Here is a 17,747-nt window from a genome sequence, read left to right on the forward strand (position 1 = left end):
GGAAACGCAAATGCATGACGCGGTTTGAGCATTTTAAATTTTTGTTATTTTTGCAGAAAAAATTACAAGATGGCTTGATATTCTTAAGCATATGATAATTCGGCTTTGCTTTGCTTCAACAGTTTTTGACCTAGTTGTTTTTTCACCTTACATTAATTCTTAGGCTTGTATTTGCAGTGCCTTTATTTTTTTTCTATGATGAAGTGAAATTGCTTTGGAATGCACTTTTTTATTGCACTGTTTTGCAATTATCCATCTTTTGCAATTATTTTATTTTGTAAAATGCCTATTTTCATATCAACTTCCTTGTACAGGGTGTCGATTGGCTGTTTTGCTGTTACGCATAGCAAATTCTTGTTGCGTCATAAAGTTCAACAATCAGAAAATATGGATTTGATGATATTCGTACTTTCAGATTAGAACCCACATTCCTAGTTGTTGAATTATATGGATAATTTGATGGTCGCCAAAGCTGACCCGTCCTCTATCAAAGATTCGGTAATGGCTTTACTTGTTAATTGCTTTTGTTTATTTATTTATTTACTTTCATTTAGAATTTATTTACGCCTTATAACAAACGGTTGAAAATATTGAAGTCATGGCGAAACCATGGAAAATTTAATCCTAGAGATTACAGTCGTTTTCTTGTTGACAGGTATGTGCTCCTGCACAACGCATTGTTTGATCAATTGTTTTGTTCCACTCATGCAATAAATATTGCACTGCAGGTTAGGCAACGAGTATGATTTAGCGAAATCCGGGTTGAGTGCTTTAAGAGCTTTGATTCAAGTGAACATCAACGCCGAGTTGAAAGGCATCATACAACGATACGCTGAGGTATTGCATGTTTTTTGCCGATGAAATAGAAAAAAGTTACTTTTTGTTTCACATGTGCTAATGTTTCATGTATATAATTAATAATTGTCTATTGAGTTTTGAATTTTGAGCACAGAGAAGAATGTTGTAGTTTATCGTGAAGAACAGCAATTTAATTGCTTAATTGTTTTCGGTTTAAATTGTCCAATCGATCGAAGCGTTTTCAGCTTTACTTCCGTTTACTTGTTTCAAGTTATGATTTGCAGCTAAATGATTCCTTGGATATATATTTTTTACATTCTTGTTTCATTTAATTGAACTTGATTTTGCATTTTTGGGTTTATCAGAAAGAAAATTAAATATGTCAATACCAGTGATTAAGTAAGTTGGAATGTGGCATTATCTTTTTCCAAGCAGAATGTACGCCACTGTTAACTACTGACTGTTGTTTAACTTGGATGATAGCGTTTTAACTGCAGCATGAATTTAGAAGTACTTTGCGCCTGCGATTCGGAATATTTCTGGAAATATGGAAGGCATTTCTAGTGAACGTCTTTTGCATGGAATATGCCGTGAAGTATTGGAAGAGGTATTCAATAATAATTTATGTTAATTTAAGATCACTGTTTGAAGTATTATTTACCATCATTGTTTGTACTATTTGAAATTATCACTGTTCTTTTTGCAAAGAAAATAGTCAATTTTTAGGCTAAGCATTTGTATCCGGCGGTGACGGCGGAAAAATTGGCGACCAACGAGAAAGGCACGAGGTTTTTCAATTTGAACCAGGTAGTGCAGTGCAAAGACATTTTTATTTGTTGCATTGTAGTTTAAGTCAGACAAATCACTGTTGAAGTGTTTAGCGAAGGTCACTGAAGAGCTTTTGATGAATTATTTGAATATATATGTTTCATTTGCAATTTATTTGTAATATTTTGAATAAATTTTCAGATTCATCGTGGTCATTTGAAGCATTTGTTCGTTGAAGCGAATTCTGAAGATGGCTCATCGTCGGACAGTTTGGAGGTGGAGTCGGTAGGTGGTGAACAAGTAAATTGTTCATTTATTTGTGATTTAATAATCGTTGATTTAAGATGTACGAGTTTCATCCCCGTACAGTAACTCCAATTGCTGGATAGTATGTGTTCAAGAAAAGCAGAAATATTTTTTAAATTTAAATAATATCTATCTTTCATCTATTTGAATTTATTTTTTTTTTTAAATTTTTCAGCTACAACAGCAAACGTATGAAGCCCAGTGACAGCAAGCATTTTGTTGAAAAGGTGATGCGTGCGATTGATTTTAAATTCATGTCACGTTGTGTGCAAGTCTATTTTACAATTTGTTCAGATGAATCCGGATCGTCTGGTTGATGAATCGCTATTTGTTCTTGGAACAGCAGCGAACATGTATGTCACTTTTTTTAATTTAAAATATTTCCATTAATTCTTCATTTCATGCTAGTGCTCTTGGGTATTCCGGTCAACGTGGACGTATTTACAGCAAATTTCCATGGCTGTTTAAGGTTTGCATTGTTTTGTTTTCATATTTCATTTCGAATTGCTTATTTTTTTTCTCTTGTAATAACAGTACATCGGTGATAGTGAAGATAGACTTTGGTTGGTGAATTGCAAATTGCGAAGAAAAGCGAACGGTGGTAAAGTGATCTTCATCCTTTTGGAAGATTTGCTGGAAATTGTATCATTGCCAGAATTTAGGTAAGATGAAACAAATGCATATACAAATTGGCTAGCAGCTATTTAATTGGTTGTGGTGGTGGTGGTGGTTCGCTTCAGCTGCCTTTTCATCCAATTTTGATATTCTTGTTTAGCGTTGAATGCAAAACTGCCGTTCGACAATTGGAAAGTTTCTGCGTTCCATCATGGTTGCTTGAGAAGATGAAGCACCAGATGGCTGAGATGAAGGCATTGGACGGCCCGATCCCGGCGACATGATGATTTAGTAGTGATTTAAGTTGAAGTCTTCGAGCATTTAAAAATAAATGATGAATGAACGAAACAATTCGCAATTTATATTTTAAAAAATGTAATATGCGGATTCAGAATTCGATCAAAAAAATTCATCAAAGTGAACTAACTGGCAGTAATTTTTCGCTATAAAAGCAAACAATATCGTTTGGTTGAAATACAACAATGCAATTATAATAGGAGTTGTACATAATGTTTGCATCAGCAATGTTCGTTCGATAATATGTCGAATGTCGGGGAAAAAGTTCGTCAATATCAATTGTGGTATCACTTTGGTGGTATAATTTTTTCCATCAGATTATCCAATTCACACAACTTCTCTCTAAAATGAAAATGTAAATAATGTATACCGTATTTAAAAAAAGAAAATATTATTTCAAGCTACTTTAATGTTTCAGCTAAAACAGATCGCGATGCCGCAGGCGTATCCATAGACGTCGATGTGACCCCTTTCACCAATGATTCACATAAACTTTCTTCATTCTTCTCAGATGCAGGCTCCAATGCTTCAATAGTAAGCTGAAACAATGAAAAAATGATTTAATTTTATTTCATTTTAATAAAAATAAATTTAATTCAGCAATTATTATTATCATTATTGTTCGTTGTAGAATAAAAATTCCACACCGACAATGTTCGTTCAACAGAATGAATGAATGATAATTATTCGTGAAATCAATGTTACAAAACTATTTACGATGGTGAATATTTTGAAAATGAGAAACCTGAAGTTGGCCAGGAGATCCGGCTCTCAAGTCAATAATGTCAAACCACCAAGTAGAACGAATCGACGAAGACATCACCACTTGGGCAACGTCGACACTGACAGCGCCCAAGAGAAGTTCGCTCTGTTCATCTGACGATGATTTGTGCCATATGTGAAAAACAATTGTCTAAAATTAATGAAAATAGAATTTCAACAAATTAATAAATATGAAAAATTACTCGCTGTTCAGGCATCAATTTCAACTTGGTCTTCCAATCCCAACGTGGATGAAAGGATGCAGGCGCAACTTCAGATTTGATCATTCGATTATCAATTCTGTAAGATACAAAAGCACTTGGAGGTTGCATGTGTTGCCTGAAAGAAAAAATATTACCACGGTGCTTTTACCCTGTTTACCTTTATACCCTTCATCCCCATTGCTACTAACGGCCGGCAAATATCTCGCCTGATGAACAATCAGTCGTAAAAACATTGGGCACTGACGTCCCTGAATTGGCGATTTCCATGCAGCCCACTTCGAACGTTGTGCGTTGGCTTGAATTTTCTGATTAAATTTGCTACCAGTCCTACTGTAGTGCTGATCGTAAGTTAAATCAAGTACAGTTTCCGTTTGTACGCCAACGGAACGTGATTTAGCTGAAATGGGAATGTTAGCGAATGCTCGCCGTTTCAGCAAATTATCCACATGGCATTCAACGCATTCAGTGCTAACTGAATGGCCCGACTGAACGGCCTCGACGCCTGCATCGCTCAGAGGGCTTTGCAAAGGCTGCAGATGACTTCGATCGAATCGAATCTCGTCATACTGGTCCGACAACAGTGATTCTTCATTTGGCACATCTAACGGCAAAGTTAGATCTCTTCTCCCAACGATGTGTCTTTCGACGAATGGGGAAAATGAACTTCCGTCATTAGCCGTGCCAGATTTTCTGCCCCTGCTTCTTTCGGCTGCTTTTAACTGTCTATTTACGGCCCCAACTCCAACTCCAGCTACTGCTGGTTTCGTCGTTGTCAAGGTGTCCAAAAAAGACATGGACTTCAATTTCATTGTAGTCGGATTGCGCAACGGTTCAACTCGCTCAGTGAAAGATGCATGACGCGAACCGATCAACACGGTCACCTGGCAATAAATCACAGGTGGATGCTATGGGAGCAGATGCAGTATTCAAAAATGCTTACTTTGAGAATACCAGATGCAGAACCGAAACAATGCATTTCCAACGGCAAGCTGGCTTCAACTGCAAAAGGCAAAACAAGTAACTTGCACAATGGAAAGGAACACTTTGCAATCAATGATTCCTGAAAAATGTATCCATATGCATCAATTTTCATTGTTAAACTGAAATTCATTTCATAAACTTGAATTACCTGCTTTCTGGAACTTTTGTAATAAATGCAAAATGACAAGTAACTTTCAGCCCAATGCTGAAGCAATGCTGGAGATACAATCAACAAAGAAACGTGTCGATGATTAAATCCGACAACTAAAATTAACTTTTAATTAAGTAAAAAAAACTATTAATAATGTTACAAAGCATACCCGAAGGAAGTATTTCACGGGAACGGGCAGTTATGATCTTATCATATGCTCTGTCAGAATTCTTTTCAAACAGTGGCACACTATATCGCACCGCAAACGATCTGTATGTTTAATTTCAAAATTAAAATACTGACATCTGGTCTCATAATAAACAAATTTTGCGAACGTTGTTCAATTAAAAAAAGGAATTTTTCTGAACATTTTTTGTTTAAAATAATTTTCATATGATTCAAATGAAAATTCTATTCGTTAACATACATATACATTTTAACTTTCTTGTTCAAATTTATATAATGTATTTCCAAAATTTAAAATTATTATTATAAATCGGTTCAATTAAACAACAAAAACAACCAAAATTCACTCAGTAATCAGTGTTGGAAAAATTTTACTCATTTATTTGTGGGACCCCATAAAAACAATATATATTAATAAAACAGACTGTTATCATTAGTGGGTTATTTGCAAAAATTTACCCGTTACAATGACTGCGACGCCTGAAATCGTCCATGAAAAAATCGGGTATTTTTCGCCATATAAGTTCGTCAATAAAAACACGAATAAAAGTTGCTTGATTCAACAGCTGCAATGTTTCGTCAACAAGGCTAGCATCAGTTGTATTAGCTAAAATATTCGCGCGCTTTCATTTGCAATATTTGAAAAAAAAATACACAATAAAATTAATATTTTCAAAAATTCTGAAATGATAATGACAATCACATATACAACAGCTTAAAAGTGAACTAAATTTACAATTTTATAAACAAAAATATTCAGCAAAAGAATCATTTTCTTCATTTATAAAAGAAATTTATATTATAATGTAACAGTGCAAAAATCAACACAAATAACAAATAAAATTACCCATGCTTATATTCTTTCCCGCTTGCTGCGTATTCAACAGCCCAAACTCATCTTTTCCATCGTCAAAACTGACATGTTTGTCATGCTCATGCGGGTAATTGGCGTCGTGCAAATAATTGTCGTCGTTACTCCTGCAGAATAAAGTAAAAAAAATCAACATTATCCACATTGCAGAGTATCAGAAACTAACTGTTGTCGCATGTCCAACTCGTCCAACTGCGATATTTCGAGACTGTTGAGAGAATTCAACAACTGACTGAGATATTTTAATTTTGATAAAAGAGGCGTCACAAAATTTTCATCTTCCATTAAAAAAGCTTTGAATTAATTCAAAAAATGAGTTTTCCTTTTCAAAAAATGCGCAAACGAACAACGTTTCAACTGATAACGCATAAATATTGAAAAGATAAAAGTAAGCAATAAATTCGCCAATGTACAAAACTGATCATAGAATGATAAACAAATAAACAAAATTATACCAGTAGGTAAGGTGAAAATGACAAAACTCTACCTATTTGCGCCGTTCAAGAACATGACAAGGCTTTGTTTTTTGAAAAGTAACGGTAGGTTTTTCAAAATCATTTACTGTATTCTATAATTGATAAGCAGGAAAAAATTTTTGTAAATTTTCAAAATTTTCATAAGAATCGTAAAAATTGATAAAAATGTTTTTAAATGTTTAATTTAAATAAATATAAAACGTTTTTAATGATATATTTAATAATAAGCTTCATCGTTAGCGTGAAATTTTTGAAAAAAAACGATTTTTTAAAATGTACTGTATAACTTAAATTCATCATATATTATTGATAATTTTAATTTTTTATTAATTAAAATTTAAAAAAATATTATAATTTCAAGCTCTGTTTTAATTTGTTTCAGTAACATGAACTTGATTTTTTCTACAGTACAATATTGAATTGCCGTTTTGTTGTTTCACCGTCAATTGATGAATAATCAGTTTTTGCGAATTGGTAATTGTTTCCGCCGGTAAGATGGGAAAATCGAGTCGCAAGGGGAAACGGAAAATGGAAGATTTTCAAAAGGTGAAATTGAAATTGGGAAAACGATTGAAAAAGTCAAACGACACCGATACCAATTTCACCGCAAAGAGGATCGTCGTTCGGACCCAACTGAAAGAGACAGGTTGCCGAGAAGAAATAACCGTTGGCAATTTGACAATTCAAGTAGGAGGAGGATGTTCGTTGTTGATATTGTTCGACGATGATGATTATTTTTGCTCTTTGTATTATTGCTTATTGTACGAATAAGTTTATTTAAGGATTGTTGTCGAATAGCTAGTCATTACAGTGTTACGAAGCAGAAATTTGCCTTGCAATTGATGAACAGTTTCATTTCGAATTCGGTTCGATTGTGCCAGTTGAATTTGTCGTCCATACTGACCAGTGTTTTGCCGTTGTTGTCCAGTGGTCAAGATCGAATTCGATCGGCTGCAGTTGGATTGTTGAAGCGTGTTTTCAACACGGTCGACTCCAGTCTGATCGGTTCCTATTTTCCAATTCTGGAAAGCTATTTGCGTTGCAGCATCACCCACGTGGATGTGAAAGTGAAATTGTCGGCGTTGCGTACGTTCGACAGTTTGATCGACTCGCATCCGTCGTTCGTCGCTACCCGCAGTAAGTTGATCACGTTCTACGTGGATCTGTTCGTTCCGGACAAGAGCACGTCAGTTTTGGGACGAACCGTCGGCGGGTCTAAAATGATGACCACTCAATTGGAACGGTGTCGGGTGTTGTGGTCGTTTTGGAAATTTTTGCAAGCGGTCAACAAAGCCGTTACCGCTGAAAAGCACCAAACTGAAACGTCCTATTTGGGACCGTTTTGCAGTACGGTGTTGTTCGACGACAAGAGTGGTACTGTCGAACGACATCTGGTCGACAGTGTTGGAGTGATTTTGAAAAATTTCCAAAAACTCTTCGAACCGTTGATGTCCCTCTGGTTGGAAGTGACTTCGAACAGTTTGTCTTCTAGAACCGAGAGTGATTTGGAAATCATGTACACAGTGGTTGGCATAATCAACTGCTTGTTCCGACTTGTCGACTACAGTTCAAAGTATGCAGAAGAAGCCGCTGTTGCGGTGAAGGAATTTCGCAAATTGTTTCGCCAAGTGCGCAACTATGAACGATTCGTAGTGCAATTTCCCTGCCATCGTGGTACGGAGAAGAGGACGGCGAACAAGGATATCCCCCACGAAGAAGAGGATATTTTCGCCGGCATCGACGTTTGCCTGCAATTGAACATAGCCTTGTGCGAGATGTTCTGCTTTGTGCATCGGTTCGTGGGTTTGCAATTTCCACACCAACTCTGCGTCGAATACATTTTCAAAGTTGTCGAACAGAGGCGCTTGGGTTCAGAAATGATCGAATCATTGTTCGACGTTCTTGGGCAGTTTCCTGTGGACGACAAGTCGACCACCACCACTGAGAGTTTGTTGGAATTGTTTTTCAGCAATCGTTCGTCGATAACTGTAAAACTTTCTCTGCTGAATTTGATCAACACTAGCCGGGCGATCGGCTGTCGGTGCACTTCGGCTACGGATGATCTGTTGAATTATTTGTTGCAGCTCAGTGACAAGTTGAAACCGAATCATTTTTCTCGTTTCGACAACGTTGTCGTCGAATACTGCGAACAGCAGATTCAGAACTCAGTCCCAGAGCAAACGAAAGAGACGATCGAGTTGTTGACGCTGAGCTGTTTTATTCACAGTGGGTGCAGCGGATCGACCACAGAGCAGAAAATTGTCCGTCTTTTGTACAATTTGGTACCTTTGTCGAAAAGTGCCTTGAAACAGTTGTTCACTTTTGGCCGTGCTTGTGATGCAAATTTCCAACGTCTGCTCTACGTGTTGGAAATTTTATTTTCGAGATATAGTCAAACGTGGGATAAGTTATCGTACGAGCAGCGGGCTGTTTGGATTTTTTTCATCATGGCAATTTTGCATTTGTGCAAAGTTGAAGAGCAGCGGAACGGACACAACAGAGCCGTGATGTTTGTCAGCGAATCGCCAGCGTCGCCTGAATTGAGAATTAATTTGTCGTTGGAATGTTGGCTCAGAAGTATAAAGTGTGAAAAAGAGATTCGTTGCATATTTGAGCAGTATTGCGATGCGCGGATTAATTGGTTCGACGAGATTTCTTCAGTCAGTTGTGAAACATGAAATCATTTTTCAAAGGCTTTTGTTTTCTGTTAGCATTTAATAAAATGTACAACAAAATGAGATGAAAAATAACAATAACAACGATAATAATAATAATGTAATTATTCAAGCTTGTTGAATTCACAAGTGCGGTGGTGGTCTTCGGTTGATTAATTCTTTTTGCAAAATGCGATGGAATTTCGTATCGCCTTGCAAAACCATACGTGCCAGTTGTTCTCGTCGTTGATCGTCAACGGCAGCAGTGGGAGTGGAGGTGGGTTTCGGGTTGTCGGGTTGACGAGGAGTCGGTTTGTCCACGGCCACTGCGGAAGTGTGGAAATTGTTCAACAACTGCGCCGGATCAGTGACCGGCACCAGTGTCGAACCTGCGGACGAGTTCTGCTCTGAGTGCTTGGGGTTAGGGAAATGATTCTCGGGCGGGCGACAGTTGTGCAACAACGCTTGCGAACTTATCCCCGAGTGGGCGGAGTGGCGTCGCTCAGCCGGAGGAGCGACTAGCGGAAACGGCCGCTGGGAACGGCTAGAAGCCGACGAATAGTTGGAATCGACGTCCGACGTGCTGCTGAGCGACTGCTCTTTCAAAACCAACAGCAAATTGTTGTTGGCAACGGTCAGCGCCGGCACTGGCACCGGGGTCGGCAATTTCGGCCCCTCGAACGCCGGAGGATATCGCTGAGTTTCAAGCCGTCGTTGGTGGTCACCGGCGGCCGGGCACAGCAGGGGCAACAGGGTCGGCAGAAACACCAATCCGTGGAACATGCCGACGGTGACGGCCAGAAGCACCGTCTTGACGAACGTCTCCACCATGCGCGAGTCGACCAAAATCAACACCGACACCCCGGCCGTGGCCAAAAATCCGCTCTGCAAAGTCGGCACCACGACGTGACGAAAAGCGACTGTCAGCTTGTCGACAGAGGTCGGTTGGTCAATTGCCTAATGGGAAAGAAAAAACGTGAATGAAAAGAGATGAGAGAATCAGTGGAACGGTCCAGATGCTCACCACGTAGTGGTAGGCGACGTGGGCGACGTAGTCGACCGAAAGACCGACGCTCATGGTGATCGTGATCATGGAGATGATGTCGACGCGCACTTGCCACAACGAGAGCAGCGCCACGACGCCGGCGCTGATCGAGCAGACCGCCAAGCCGACCGCCACCACGCCACTGAGGCTGGAGACGAACAACGCCACCGTCGCGGTCATGATCAGCACCGCGACGGCGACGTCTTGGAACAGGGTCCGCCAGACCGACTCGTCCTGGTCGATCAGCAAAAACGTCGGGTGGAAAACGAAGCCCGACAGTGCGGACTCTTGGAACCGGCGACGAAGCAGTGAAGCAATGCGCGAATAATTCGACCGTCCGACGTGCCTCAGCCGGACGGTCATTTTGCTCCGTTCGACGACCAGGGCGACTTTGTCGTTGAACTGGACGTCGGATGCGAGATGCCGATTCTCGGCCAACTGGAAAAACTCACCCAACAGCAACGACAATTGCAGACGTTGGTCGTCGTTGTCGGCTCTGTTCGGCGAGTTGACATTGTCGCGCTTCTTTTTCTTCATGTAATCGAAAAACTGCTGGAGCCAAAATTGACCCTCGGACGAGTGGACCGTGGACGTCAGTGACCGGTACAAATTCAGATGACGTTCCACCAGTTCGCTGTCGGCCAAGTTGAACGGCTGGTCGACGAACGCGACCGCGAAATCACCGTAAGCTGAAAAATAACGATCGTTGGCTTTGAACGTGGCCGCGACGTACGATTTTCCCGGCAACAGATCGTCCACGGCCGTGCCCACTTCCAAGCCGACCATACCGTAGCCGACCACGCCCACGTAGAGCAGGTAGATGATCGAGACGAAATATTTCGACGCCGAATTGCAAAGCACCGAAGCCATGGTCGAACTGAGCGTTTCGTTGAATTTTTGCAAAACTGGCCACCGGATCTGCAGTTGTCGATCTTCACTGTTGGAAATTTCTCAACAAATATTATTCTCATTTTTCGTTTGGTCAAATTCCACTTTTCCTATCGGTCGATCATATTTACCGAAATTTTTCGTCCCCTTTCTTTTGAAAGTCACGCAATGACGGTTCGACAATTCTCGACGACCATCGTAAACCAACAACGCGGTGAAAAATGTCACCTGATACAAAAATGTGCACAACAATGCCACTGCACAATAGGTGCAGAATATTTCTAAATTTTCAAAAACACCATTAATAAAATCTATTCTGATCATCATCGTCAAACTTACGAACAGCTGGAAATGGAGTCAAATTACCAATGCCGAAAGACAAACCATCAGTTAGGGCGGTGATCAGTATGGATACAGCACTGTTGGCGACAGTTTCCGCAACTCGCTCATCAATTGTTGCAAATTGTCTCGTCTCTCTCCAAGCGCTGAGCATTAGAAATACATTGTCCACACTGACGGCTGGAAAGAAGAAGAAGAAGAAAAAAAATTAATATTCTCAATTTTGAATTAATCCTTTTCAATTTCGCTCACATAAGACCAAAAACGGCATCATCATCACCATCGAGATGTAATTGTACCGACAGTGGAACAAAATTCCCACAGCCGTCAGGATGGCGAACGTGGCGCTGATCAAGCCGAACACCCCAAGCCACGGTTTGCTGGTTATCGGATCACCGTCACAACAGCCGCCGATCGTCAACACGGCCAAAATTGTGATCAAGTAGGGAAAATATGAGCTCAACATTTGACCGTTGCGTTCTATTTCTTCGATCACCGAATGCCAAGTCAAACAGTGGACATTGTAGCCAGGGTAGCGGATTTTGCGGACGGTTTTCAGAAATTGCTCACGCCACAGATTGTTGAGCTCGTCTTGGAAATCGTCGACCGGCTCGCGCAGCAGCATCGGCACGCGGAACGCGGCCGCCCTGACCACCGCCTTCCCGTTAGCGTCGCCATTGGTCACACGGCCGAGCACCGGCGTGTTGTCCATCTGGACGTTGTCCAACGTGACCGTGGGATAGCCGAGCAACGGCTCCATGAGTGGTCGAATTTTGCCGGCGTTGCCGAGCAAAGACAACGTCTGCACCAGCGGATGTTCGACGCAACCGCCGCCCGCTCTTTTGTAACACAAATCTTCCCACTTGTAAACCACACCCCGGTGTTCCACTTGGATCTCTTTCAAGCGACGGATCAAATCCGACACGCAACGCAGGCCGTGCTCGCTGACCACGCTGCCGTTCGGTCTGCTGCTGGTCAGCGTGGCGTAGGCCAAGTTCCTTCTCAAAAATATGAACGAAATGCCGAAAAATGACGACGCCTCGGCCGTAGACAATTCGTCGTCGTTCGTGGGAAAAACGCTCTGCAACTGGTGCATATTTTCCCACGATTGGGAATTGTCCGGGAAAAAATCACTCATACTTGTGTCGTAGTCGATGTCGCCGAGATCGACGTTCAAATAGATGCCGGCCATGCCAGCGACGGTGATCAGAACCGGCCCGATCACAAATGGCAACGGATATTTGGCTATCAGAAGTCCGAGGTGGTGGAAAAATAATTTTGCGACCACTTGAAATTTTGACAACAGCATCGTAAAGGATAAAAAAATGTAAATTACAAATTTTCACACCAGCAAATCCCACCCAACAGGGCGGCTCCGTGTCCAACAGCCTCTGGTCCAATACTGAATAATTTGAATGGAGAAAATGGAAATTTTCGCCAAACAACAGTCCCAAGTTACCATCATGCCGGCGGCGACGACGACGACTATGATGACGATGATGAAGACGAAAAGCGGCCGGTGGAAAACAAAAACCGATACATTAAACGGCCAAGGACGGACGAGTGACACAACACACTCCACTTGGTGTTCGCTTGCAATTGCTTCAGGTTACGCCTCCTCGTCGGAGCAGAAAACTCACGTTCAACCAAGGTCACTTTGCAACCAACAATGTAACCTACAAGCTAAAAATTTCCACCCGACAACTGGGTCCAATTGCCAAATAATCATCTATTACAAGCAAATCAATGAAAAGCATTCTCATTCATCAGCATTAAAATCATGATGCACAAAAGCAAATTGAACCAAATAATGACAACCAAATCGCACACTAAGCAGCGTTGAACACAATTACTTTTCAAAGCTGTTCCGTCCTACATATGCATATACATATGTATGTGTATGTGTATAGGAAAATGCAACACTGTCTTAGAAGAATGAACTGCAAGCGCTGTACACTGTACAACACAATTGAAAAACCTGATTGCGATCAAGTGAGTTGAAATTTAATAAAAAGATGCTCACTATTTTCCAATTATGCTTTTTCTTTTCTTTTCTTTTTTTCTAAATCAAATGTCATCAAATGTTTAATATTTTCCTATTATTCACTTTGAAACATGAAAATCAGTGCAAACCTTTACCTGATGTTGCAGTTTCCCATCGACTACTAAATCGACAACATAAATTTTACCTTCACGATTCATGAATTTTTGATTTATACACAATAAAAAAATATTTTTGCTCAAAATTAAATTTACTACATCGACAATAGCAAAAAATCAATAGTAGAAAATTTTCAAATACCTCTAAATGCAATGTTTTCCAAATGAGAATGCTTGTCTGACCTCTATTTGCATATTTTATTGAAACAATTTTGTCCTAAAATCTCATTATTTTTCTTCTCGAAGAATCAACAGCAAATAAATAAACAAATCTATATTTATTTTTCCTTTAAATCCAAATCAAATTTGAGCAAATTATAATTTATTTGTTAAAAATAAATAATAATGATATACTTCAGTTGCCCATGCAATTTCTAAAATGCTTTTTCGTTCGAATTGCAAAGGTGTCAATTTTTTCGCTTTCACAGTTACAATTCCGTCGTCGCTTTTGTCAACCAATTCGCATATTAAAGAACAATAATTGTCAGCTGACACATCGCTGACATTTTGCTTCATTGACGACGGTATAATCACATCAACATTTCCAGTACTGTCAGAGAATATTACTGTTTTTTTCTCAACATTTTTTTCATCACATCTCATCCGCAAAGTGCCTTGCATCCAGATGTAATAAATTCTATGTGACTTACCGTCGACGAGTAAAGTCCAAGAATTTTCAGTCGGTTGGAAAGTGGCAAATTTCAAATGACAACAAAACAACTTTCGCAAGGGAAAATTTGTAACAAATTCAGTTGTAGATACACTGTCCGACATTGAGCAATTCTAAATTTCTTGAATGAAATATCATTTTTTTACACAAAATGTAATCAGAGAAATAGATTTCTTTAATTTTCAAATATTAATTCAGTTCTAGACATTAACATCACCAAGAAACCTATGCACCGCTTATTGCATGTGCTCCTAATAAGACAAACATATATTTATTTTTGCTATTCATGTATCAGCGTTAAAATCAAACCTTAACGTATAACTGAAAGTTTCAAAAAACATACTTCCACAACTGACGGTATAAATATTAAATTACAATTCTACAGTAATTTAATGATATTAAAGTTCTTTTATCAATCTATAAACTTGTGGATAATTTTTATTTTAAGCTGCAAGATTTTTTAATGTTTTAACAATAATCTTATAAATTTTAATAATTAAGAATCATTCTATATTAAAAAGTTTTAAAATAGATGTGGATATCAAAAAGATAAAAAATCAAAGTTTGCAAAAAATATCAATGTCAGGAGTCATTATGTAGAGCCACAATACTAAAAATAAATTTTACCCCTGTTGTAAAGAACCATATTTTTTGAGAAAGACTATCCTTTTTGCCAAATTATATTTGTGCACCTGTAAATCTGATTATAAACTGTACTATACTGTAACTTACGTGGAACAGAAATCAGTTAAAATATGGTTTGTGTAGTTGGTGGCCGGAGTCTGTGCTGAACACAAAGTTGTAGCTGCGTTTAGCGCGCGTGTCACGGCCAAACTGCCGACCATCTAGTTACAGTCGCGGGATTTGGTTAGCGCAATTGCGCCAAATTTCACGTTCTCTCTGACAAAATTCGACTGCTACGTCATCTCGTTCTTGCCGGCTTGAGTTGCTCTCGAAGTTGATGTCTTACTCGAACCTGTCGGCAACGCCTCATAATACCGATGAAGAAACGACTACTTGAACATTTCGACGAATCAAGAAAGGACCGCTCATGCATGTTCACCGCTTCATCGTCATCGAAAGCGTATCAGAGTCTCCGATAGACGCGCGGAAGTTATGGTAGTGCTATCAATCAAGAAGTTTTTCTACAGTACCTACTTTTCAACATTCAGCTGACGCTTGAAGCCGGCACTTACGACGCCAATGTTGAAGAAATGTCCAGCAAAGCAGGTGATTTGTGGGCTGTAAGCTCCATTCTATCCGTCAGACGGTGGGATTCTTCCGTATGTTCTGCGGCCATTGCGCAGAATAATTTTCACAGCACTATGGCCTCTCTCCTAGAGTCGGAGATCGGGGCGTCCGATAAAGCAGCATTATGGACCGATATATCGATGATATGACAAGCGAAATGTGTGCATTGACCACGCACGCAAGCAACTCGCGACGTTGGATCCATGCACACCAGTTGGTGTAAAACAGTACAACTGCTGTCCAAAGAAAATCTGAGGTTCGGATTGGTGCGTGGTTCACTGTACTTTTTGGTGAGAGATACAACAGAGAGCGATTCTTCATCTCACAGCCATCACATCTACCAGTTATTATCGGGTGGACTGGACCAGCTCCTTTATAATGAAGAGGCCGATTGGTCATCTGTTGACCTAATGGCTGCTGGCCAGTTTGCAACATTGAAGAAGTGAAAGACGCCGTTGAACTGATAGGCGGGTAAAAGATATTTTACCTTTGTGACGGCGACCGAGGAATCGCACCCGAGTGTCTCATGGATATTTTTGTACAGCAACGCACGGTAGGGGACACGAGAAAGGAGGTCCGGAACGGGTTGACCGCCCGAGGTATTAACCAAGTCGTCGAAAGTGGAGACATGGCTCGAGCATGTGGAGCTGTACTGAACACGCACTGCGAGATCATTCGGTTGCTCATTTAACTGTGGTTCTGCAATCTCAATTGCAAATGGTATTTTTGCTCTGTTTGTGAAAAAGAACCATTTAACTGTTTGTGATGATTCGTAATCATTTGTAATGCAGACCAGCGTTTCAATTGGCGAGCACAGCAATAATCGATGGTCCGGAATGGGTACACCGCCTGAGGTATTAGCTAAGTCGTCGAACGTGGAGACATGGTTCGAGCATGTGGAGCTGTACTTCAGAGCCGCCGGTATAACGCCTGAGCGACGAGCGGCCATAGTCCAGTACCATGCTGACGCAGAGGTGCGGGGCGTGATGAAGGCCATGCAAATCCAGGATACGGACAACTACGACAGCCTGAAGTCAGCTCTCTTCAAAGCATTTCGGGTGCACACCGTCCAAATACCAAGTAGATGCTTACACCAGAACCAGAATTATTAGCAGCAACACCGGAAAATCAAGACAGTTTTCAATTGAAGAAAATTTTTCTGGCGTGTTGCTTATTCTCTTGATGGCTGATATATCTGAACTGCATATTGTACCAAATCGTGGCGATAGTATGTTCTTTGTATATGAAAACAGGGCATGCAAATTGTTGTTCAATGTTCAAAAGTATTCTTGTGTGTGTTCCTTGTTATTAGCGATTATTTTAGTTTGACTGTTGTTGTTGCTGTTATTGGGTGGTGGAAAATAAAAATTACTATTTAACTTGTCATTTTTTGCGTTGTTTTTTCTGAGTTATTATAGACACATTTCGTATAATTTCATTGTGGTACAATGATATACAGGATAATGCTAAATATTGTTTTTGAAAATGTTGATCACCGAAAAGTATAAACCTTTCCAGAAATAATATATGTAAAAAATTTTAATAAATGATAAGACTTTATAAATTTTGATGAAAACATAATATGATTTTGGAAAAATGAAAATTTTCACTGCTAATGTTAAACCACTAGTATTAAAGTTATGCAATCGTAAATGGAAATATTTGAACCAATGAAATGAAAAAAATATTGTAACTAATTACAATTGAACAGCTAGAATCAATGCGCAATCGGCATGGGAAACCAATAAGAGACTGCGGTATGAAGGTCCAATAAGATGGCGCGTTCGACGACCAGTAAGAAATGGCGGTGAAATTTCTGCTCCCCAATTAGACCATCCTGAGTAATGAATAATTAATGAAAATATTTGCAAATTTAAGTTTAAACGTTGATTATAAAAGCCGACTTTAAAAATTTTGAAGACTTTTTACCAATGAATCATTAAATAGTGCAACCCTTCTTCACAGACGGATATTTTTAGCTACTGAAATAAATATTAATATTAATAAAAAGAAATTTATCCTCGAGAAAACACAGGAACGTCACGATATATGTATATATGTTTATGCATTGATCGTGTCAAAAATTATTTAAAGTTTACGCTAGTGGTCATTGATCTTATTATATCAGTTCACGCAACAGTGTGGGCGTGAAATTGACGTTTTATACAGTATACTTTGAAAACGTGCAAATCATTATTCTGTCTGTAATTGAATGCAGCGTCAATTTGTTTACGTGTTGTTGTTGTTGTTGTTGGACGTGCGTACTACTAGTTCGAAGCGTTGACAAGTTGGATTGCCGCGTGCG

The 17,747-nt window shown here is 39.7% G+C and overlaps 4 protein-coding genes across 4 annotated transcripts; 2 read left to right on the forward strand and 2 right to left on the reverse strand.

The window, feature by feature from the left end:
- Positions 1 to 459: 459 nt before the first annotated feature.
- Positions 460 to 2,771, forward strand: Tsp_01476 (deoxynucleotidyltransferase interacting protein 1). The gene is made up of 12 exons (XM_003377252.1): positions 460 to 513; positions 555 to 655; positions 729 to 837; positions 1,307 to 1,405; positions 1,525 to 1,605; positions 1,768 to 1,866; positions 1,911 to 1,954; positions 2,048 to 2,144; positions 2,167 to 2,225; positions 2,281 to 2,341; positions 2,407 to 2,534; positions 2,573 to 2,771. The coding sequence occupies exons 1-12, from the start codon at positions 460 to 462 to the stop codon at positions 2,769 to 2,771; spliced, it is 1,131 nt and encodes a 376-aa protein (XP_003377300.1).
- Positions 2,772 to 3,185: 414 nt separating this feature from the next.
- Positions 3,186 to 6,244, reverse strand: Tsp_01475 (putative C2 domain protein). Its single transcript, XM_003377253.1, has 10 exons — positions 6,126 to 6,244; positions 5,936 to 6,066; positions 5,548 to 5,695; positions 5,072 to 5,172; positions 4,900 to 5,015; positions 4,711 to 4,830; positions 3,936 to 4,651; positions 3,750 to 3,885; positions 3,530 to 3,652; positions 3,186 to 3,323 (listed from the first exon to the last, which is right to left on the reverse strand). The coding sequence occupies exons 1-10, from the start codon at positions 6,242 to 6,244 to the stop codon at positions 3,186 to 3,188; spliced, it is 1,848 nt and encodes a 615-aa protein (XP_003377301.1).
- A 686-nt stretch (positions 6,245 to 6,930) lies between these two features.
- Positions 6,931 to 9,113, forward strand: Tsp_01474 (testis-expressed sequence 10 protein-like protein). Its single transcript, XM_003377254.1, has 2 exons — positions 6,931 to 7,181; positions 7,247 to 9,113. The coding sequence occupies exons 1-2, from the start codon at positions 6,931 to 6,933 to the stop codon at positions 9,111 to 9,113; spliced, it is 2,118 nt and encodes a 705-aa protein (XP_003377302.1).
- A 120-nt stretch (positions 9,114 to 9,233) lies between these two features.
- On the reverse strand, positions 9,234 to 16,391 carry Tsp_01473 (patched-related protein 9). The gene is made up of 7 exons (XM_003377255.1): positions 15,930 to 16,391; positions 13,876 to 14,304; positions 13,002 to 13,044; positions 11,614 to 12,648; positions 11,362 to 11,541; positions 10,114 to 11,084; positions 9,234 to 9,974 (listed from the first exon to the last, which is right to left on the reverse strand). Exons 1-7 carry the CDS (start codon positions 16,389 to 16,391, stop codon positions 9,234 to 9,236), a joined length of 3,861 nt encoding a protein of 1,286 aa, XP_003377303.1.
- Between the last annotated feature and the right edge of the window lie 1,356 nt (positions 16,392 to 17,747).

The sequence above is a fragment of the Trichinella spiralis genome, assembly GCF_000181795.1.
Source record: "Trichinella spiralis strain ISS 195 chromosome Unknown Scfld4, whole genome shotgun sequence".
In the NCBI taxonomy this organism is placed as follows: domain Eukaryota; kingdom Metazoa; phylum Nematoda; class Enoplea; order Trichinellida; family Trichinellidae; genus Trichinella; species Trichinella spiralis.

Coding starts and splice junctions, on each gene's coding strand:
- Tsp_01476 (XM_003377252.1), top strand. CDS start 460: ATGGTCGCCAAAGCTGACCCGTCCTCTATCAAAGATTCGGTAATGGCT. Junction 1,606..1,767: donor GGTTTTTCAATTTGAACCAG/GTAGTGCAGTGC, acceptor ATAAATTTTCAG/ATTCATCGTGGTCATTTGAA. Junction 2,342..2,406: donor AATTTCCATGGCTGTTTAAG/GTTTGCATTGTT, acceptor TTGTAATAACAG/TACATCGGTGATAGTGAAGA.
- Tsp_01475 (XM_003377253.1), bottom strand. CDS start 6,244: ATGGAAGATGAAAATTTTGTGACGCCTCTTTTATCAAAATTAAAATAT. Junction 5,696..5,935: donor GGGAAAGAATATAAGCATGG/GTAATTTTATTT, acceptor CGAATATTTTAG/CTAATACAACTGATGCTAGC. Junction 4,652..4,710: donor CTGCATCTGGTATTCTCAAA/GTAAGCATTTTT, acceptor ATTTATTGCCAG/GTGACCGTGTTGATCGGTTC.
- Tsp_01474 (XM_003377254.1), top strand. CDS start 6,931: ATGGGAAAATCGAGTCGCAAGGGGAAACGGAAAATGGAAGATTTTCAA. Junction 7,182..7,246: donor GATGATTATTTTTGCTCTTT/GTATTATTGCTT, acceptor TAGTCATTACAG/TGTTACGAAGCAGAAATTTG.
- Tsp_01473 (XM_003377255.1), bottom strand. CDS start 16,391: ATGGCCGCTCGTCGCTCAGGCGTTATACCGGCGGCTCTGAAGTACAGC. Junction 12,649..13,001: donor CAAAGTGACCTTGGTTGAAC/GTGAGTTTTCTG, acceptor CAAAATTTCAAG/TGGTCGCAAAATTATTTTTC. Junction 11,085..11,361: donor GACTCCATTTCCAGCTGTTC/GTAAGTTTGACG, acceptor ATATTTGTTGAG/AAATTTCCAACAGTGAAGAT.